The 6,340-nt window shown below is 37.9% G+C and overlaps 2 protein-coding genes across 2 annotated transcripts; both read left to right on the top strand.

Annotated features, from left to right (window-relative positions):
* Positions 1–172: 172 nt before the first annotated feature.
* On the top strand, positions 173–2,409 carry LOC111591862 (neuropeptides capa receptor). The gene is made up of 9 exons (XM_023303743.2): positions 173–690; positions 746–896; positions 953–1,043; positions 1,102–1,301; positions 1,362–1,535; positions 1,591–1,665; positions 1,728–1,872; positions 1,932–2,148; positions 2,212–2,409. Exons 1-9 carry the CDS (start codon positions 517–519, stop codon positions 2,335–2,337), a joined length of 1,353 nt encoding a protein of 450 aa, XP_023159511.2. The 5' UTR covers positions 173–516; the 3' UTR covers positions 2,338–2,409.
* Positions 2,410–3,564: 1,155 nt separating this feature from the next.
* Positions 3,565–6,153, top strand: LOC111591865 (transcription initiation factor TFIID subunit 12). The gene is made up of 3 exons (XM_023303747.2): positions 3,565–5,270; positions 5,864–6,056; positions 6,119–6,153. Exons 1-3 carry the CDS (start codon positions 3,807–3,809, stop codon positions 6,151–6,153), a joined length of 1,692 nt encoding a protein of 563 aa, XP_023159515.2. The 5' UTR covers positions 3,565–3,806.
* The last annotated feature ends 187 nt before the right edge of the window (positions 6,154–6,340 follow it).

Below are 6,340 nucleotides of genomic sequence, written 5' to 3'. Positions count from 1 at the left end.
TTAATATTTTCTCCTACTCCGCCTCATGTGCCTAAATGTGTGGGCAGGTACGTAGTTTACTTTTGAAAGATTAATTACCTGCCTTGGCGCATAGTAAGAAGAAAAGTACATATTTGCAAAACGTTTATTCTTATCTGAATATGATTTTGTGTGAACAGTAATCTGCGGTCATCTAAGAGATTCAGTTAGAAATTGCGATATTACGTGCGAGCAGCCACCAAAATTCGACGGCATATTGTTTTTTTAATATAATAATATATTAAATGTTCGACGATCTGAAAGTAAAAGTGTAAATAATTTTTAATTATTGAGTGGAAATTTCGATGAGGATATGTGTTATGCAGGAGCCGAGTCTGCTTTGAGCCTTAAAAGCTTTGTCATTCAATGGATTTATTTTTGACTTTATGCAGCTTTGGATCCTGACTCTGTTTAATATGCTATAGAACATTTGTTTTGTTTTGCTCGAAAAACTTTAAGAAAATGTTTGATTTAGTTATATCTTAACTGATTGTGATTATGAATTCAAGTTTGAATATAAGTTTGAGTGCGCATTCAGGCACTATGGATGCTACTTCAGTTGCGTTGCCTGACATAGATGATTACGGCTGTCCCAATCTGAATTGCACCCCAATGGAATTTACACAATTTATACTCGGTCCGCAGACTCTGCCACTACATAAGGCGCTGCTGGTAAGATGTGGGATAAGCTTTACAGTTAAAATTATACACTGAACATATTTTATAGATCAGCATTATATTTAGTGGCATCTTCATAACTGGCGTGTTGGGCAATGTTTTGGTCTGCATGGTCATCATCAGGCATTCGGCAATGCATACGGCCACAAATTATTATCTATTCAGCTTAGCCGTCTCCGATTTGCTTTACCTACTCTTAGGTGGGTAAGCTTTTAATTTTTAATTAACAAATTGACATTTTTATATTCATATTTAGGACTGCCAACTGAAGTATTTCTCTATTGGCATCAATATCCATTTCTGTTCGGCATACAATTTTGTAAGCTGCGAGCATTCGTATCGGAAGCGTAAGTAGATAGCGACTGAAATCTTATTGAATATTTAATTACGATGGCTTTATAATAGCTGCACCTATGTTTCCGTATTCACAATTGTTGCCTTCTCCATGGAACGATTTCTGGCTATATGCTATCCGTTGCATGTGTGTGCCATGTCCGGCTTTCAGCGAGCACTGCGCATCATTACAGTGCTTTGGATTGTTAGTTTTATAACTGCCATACCGTTCGGTGTAAAGACTGAAATTCAATACTTAAATTATCCAATCGGTACGAAGCAAGTCAAATACATAAATATACATAATAATAATATTAATAATTATCCAACAGATGGATCTCGAATACTGGAATCTGCATTTTGTTCCATGGAATCAGAGTTTCCTGATAAATATCCTTTGTTTGAGGTGTCCTTTATAATATTTTTCATTATACCCATGATACTCATTTTTTTATTGTATGGTCGCATGGGCGCTCAAATCCGCTCCAGAGCCACCGACAAGTTGGGTAGGTCAGAAATATAATAAACTTAAATCAAATCAAATTAAAATGTTGTCTACAGGAGTTCAGCAGGGTTCACGAAATCGAGCTTCTCGCAATTCGCAGAAGAAAAAGCGAGCCGTCATACGAATGTTGGGTGAGCTTTATATATTTCAGCTAGACTTTAATTAGGTACATTTAATTCGTTGGTTTATGCAGCCGCCGTTGTGATCACATTCTTTGTCTGTTGGTTTCCCTTTCACCTGCAACGACTGTGGTTCCTATACGCTAAAAACTTTGCCTGCTTTCAAAATGTCAACGAATGGCTCTTCTCGATAGCGGGCTTTGCATACTACGTGTCTTGGTAAGCTCTTATACGCAATGTGTCTTATACGTGTCACTTATACTACCCATTCTGATTAGCACCATAAATCCCATTGTATATAATGTGATGTCTAAGCGCTATCGAGTTGCCTTCAAGGAGATTCTCTGCGGCAAGAAAGCTGGAGCATTTTATAACAGCGGCTTCGCCCGCGATCAATCGAGTTTTATACGCGATGAAACGAGTTTTCGTCGAAATAGCATTGCTAGCAATAATAATCTGAGCAGCAATAATGCGCGCCATAATCGAGCACATTCTGTAAGTTTCAATTAAATATATCACATATAAATTTAAATTAATTTATTTGTAAATATTTGTTAGAACCGTATGTCCGACTGCTCTTTGCTAAGCACAAAAATAGTCATAGTGCTGGGCAATAGTGCGCAACGAAGAGAAATAAATAGCAATATTCCCGAAGAAACTGTCATTAAAAAGGAGGAAACATAAAGCTGGTATTCTTTATACACATATATATTTTCTATTATATATAAAATTAAATTATCTAAGCACTCTTACAAATTACACAAACAAATAAAATAAATAAATAAGCTTGTTATTTATTTAATTTCATAAAACGAAGACCAAACATAAAAAATATTTTAAGTCAGAAAGTCACAGCTTAATTATTGCATCAATGCATATGTATGTTTTTTCGAGAATAACAGTAGTATTTCTTGAATAGTTATCTATGTTTAACTGTGCTTGATTTGCATAACAATATCATTCAGAAAAAAAAAAAAAAAAAACCGAAATACCGTAGTGAAAGTTTTAGCCATGCGTTTTATAATTGGGCTGAATGGGCATTAAAATCTTTATTTTTCAAGCTTAAGCAAAGAGAAAACTTAAACGTAATAATACACAATGCCCAGTGAATAAAAGAAGTTGATTAGAACAATTATCCAATTATATCTGGAACAATATTGTATTGTAATGCTCTTGTTGCCGCAGCACGTGAGAGAAACCTTGAAACTGGTTTGTCATTAAGCAGATGTAAGACTAGCAGAGAGATGAGCTAAAACCAGAATTGAAAATATGTAATGATAGGATGAAGACCTTTGAATACCTTATATTGTTATATTACAAGAAATATATGACATGATCTTTATTTATTAAATTTATCTTTAATCTGAAGTGGAATTTTTCTATGAATATTTGTTTGGGAACAGATTTCAATAGAATTCAAATTTGGCGCACTTATAGAACCTTAATACTAGGATCTCAACCAAAATATGCAGTATTTAAATACTAAAAATCTTGATTCAATACAGAAGCTAGTACCAAAAATCAACCAAGTAAGTTGGCTTAACCAGCGAAAAGAACTAGCATTAAATTCCTGCGCTGTGCAGCCCTGGTTTAATGTCATTTGAAAATATACCCGCTTTTGCCGTATTCAACTTGAACCACAGAAGTTTTGCACTCTTCAGCTTGATTGGTTTTTCAGCCAAAGAAGAGCTTGTATGTGAATACAAAGAAAGAAAAAGAGAAACGAATATATTAGAAGAGGCAATTCACGAAGTGCTTTTTGAATGCATTGATGCTATTTTGGCTGCTGTCGCAGCTAAACTAAAACTAAAGTAAACAATCCGGTTTCCTTGCATACACTATGAAGCTATGCTTTGTGTTCTGCTGACAAATAGTAGACGAGGCAGAAAAACCAATCTGCAGCATTTGACCCAGAGACAACAGACCGTGCTGAGCTCTTCACTTCGCGGATCGCGCTTCAGTTGCCAGCAGATACCGCAATAGGAGAGATCAATTTAACAAACAACCAGTTCGAAACAAAAGAAGCTCAACAACAAAGCTCTGTGTGTGTTGTTGCTGGTTAAATTTTAAGAAAATTGGAATTTGTTTATTTCGAGTAAAAGTAAAGTAAAAGTTGAAGAATCGAAGAGCTGCGCGGCCAACGGCAGAATTAAATGCTGATCGACAGTCGCAGAAGTCAGACACAACGCGACGCGATGCTCGACTTTTTGTATAGATCAGATTCAAATATGTGCAAGAGTAGGAATAGCAGAAGCAACCTAATGACAGGCATTATGTATGCATTCAGTTTGGTGCTGCTGCTCTGCCTGCAGCTGGAAGTGGAAGGTGCAGCGTCTGCTGCATCGCCTCGCACTGCACGCATAATGCAATTTCTGAGAGAGCCCCAGCCCAGTTACCATGCCAATCGACGTGTTGGTCCAGGGCAATTGCCACGCCTGCGACCAAACGGTGACGGCTTGAAGCCGCCAACACCCTGGCGACCACCACTGCCTTCACCAGTGCTCGCTGGGCAGCAGCTGATGCGGCGCGAGTTCAATGGCAATTGGCCGTATAATGGTGCCACACGCTTTGCACACTCCAAGGATGCGGCACCTGTGCTGGATGTGGGCAAGAATCAGTTCTATCGGCCAAAGGAAGCGACACAATTCAACAATAATGTCAATCAGTATGCGCAGAATTTCAAGGCCTCGCCGCCTAATTACAATGGGAACAAAGAGCAGCAGAAATTTCCAGGATATGCACCAATCAAACAATATGCCATACCCGTGGAAGCCAACAAATATGTAGCCAACTATGCAGAGACACCGACTCAACAGACTCAGCAATTGGGGCAAGCTGCCAATAGCTATGCCGTCTATGAAGACACAGACAGTGTTAAGAATGTCGCTCCATTTGCGGCCAACTATCAGCAGACTTCACAAAAGTTGTCCAAGGAAGCGGAAAGCTATTTGCATTTCATGAGCACCAATGATTATTTCCTGCCCAAACGTGAACCAAATTACAAACAACAAGACGTAGAGCGTGATCAAATCAACTATCAGCAGAGACTGGTTCAGCAACAGCAGCAGCAACAGCAGCAGCAACAGCAACAGCAGCAGCATCAACAGCAGCAGCATCAACAGCAGCAACAACACCAACATCAGCAACAGCTGCTAGATAGTAGCGTTTCATCTAGCTATAATAAACCTTTGCGAGTCTCGGATCTCTTCTATCAGCAGGATCCTGCACCACATAGCTCGACTGTGGTGCGTGGCAGCTATCAGGCAGGTCAAAATGCCTTTGTTGTAAAATCCGATGGCAATAAATCTGTGAAGCACATCTTGTCCACTTCGCTTACCCCGCGTACAACTCAAGTGCCGCCAGCCTCCACTGCTTACAGTTATGTTTGGAAAAGCGCACAGAAGACAGCGACTCCAGAGCCAGTGAGATTTGAGTTTACGGAACATGATGCCATTAGAGGCTCGGCTAGTTATACGAATGCGCCGCATGGACAAAAATACTACTACGAAACCCACACGGCTGCACCACACACACCCACTGTGAGTGTGGCAGCCACACCCGAAAGCCTGCCGCCCGTGAAGGAGGAGCCCAAGGAGAGTGCCGAATATGTCAACCAGGTACGTACATTCTTTCTCTTTTCAACTTTTACTCTTAAAACTAGATAACCCAAAAAAAGTAAAACAGTTCAGCTGTGGCTTTATCAGTTGGGTATTTGATCGCAATCTTAATGACTGTGAAGAACTTGACCACTTTCCATCATTAACAAATGCCAAACACTCCATTAAATGTCTCGGCTCACAACTTTCTTCCCGCTTCGGAAGCTTGATATCAATCAAAGTACTCCGTTAGCTATCATAAAGATTTAAATCAGCTTTAATTTGCTTCCAAATTTCAACAATTTCTTAATACTTTCACCGTGTTACAGCAAACTAGAAATCAATGCCATTAGTTTTTATTTAATTTATAAATAGATTACGCGTATTTAAAATAGTACTAATAATGATTGTTTATTAATTCTAAATATTACAAATCTTATATTTTATATAAATACATAAAAATATCCTTCCTCTCAAGCTGAGCATTCGTCTAATTCTTCTCCCAAAGTCGAAAATTCTCTTCCACTCAAGCTCTAATTAGGTTCTTTCTAATTGGCTTCTGATGAAAAATGCATACAAATTTATCAATAAATTATTTTAATTCTCCATTCCAGCACGTTCAGGAGCAAGTACCCACAGCAGCTACACCCATACAACCTGTGGAAACCCCAAAGGACAACGAAGCTTATTGTGAAAAGATTTGCGCAAATGTCTACGATGAAAATGATGAGATTGTTTGTGGCTCTGATGGATATATGTATACGGGAGAAACCCAATTGGAGTGTTATTCGACCTGCTTAAATATTAGTAAGTATTTCTAAAATGTATATTAATTTGTTTATTAAAATTAATTTTTTATCCTATTTCAGAGGTGTCGATAAAGAGCAAAGGGTCATGTACTTAACTTTAAGATTTAAATGAATTCTATTTATTTATTGGCTTAGTTGTAATATTTATTTTAAACTAAGGTTATTTATTTTTATGTTAAGAAAAAATAAAGCATGTCATATAAACTTAAATAAAAATCAAGTCAATGACCTAAACAAGATTTTTCTATTTTTAAAAAATCGTTTTGTGGCGGCCAATCGATA

Source organism: Drosophila hydei, unplaced genomic scaffold (genome assembly GCF_003285905.1).
Source record: "Drosophila hydei strain 15085-1641.00,03,60 unplaced genomic scaffold, DhydRS2 tig00000001-arrow-pilon, whole genome shotgun sequence".
Lineage (NCBI taxonomy): Eukaryota > Metazoa > Arthropoda > Insecta > Diptera > Drosophilidae > Drosophila > Drosophila hydei.
Note: the sequence above shows the minus strand (reverse complement) of the source record. Positions and strands in the feature narration are given on the sequence as shown.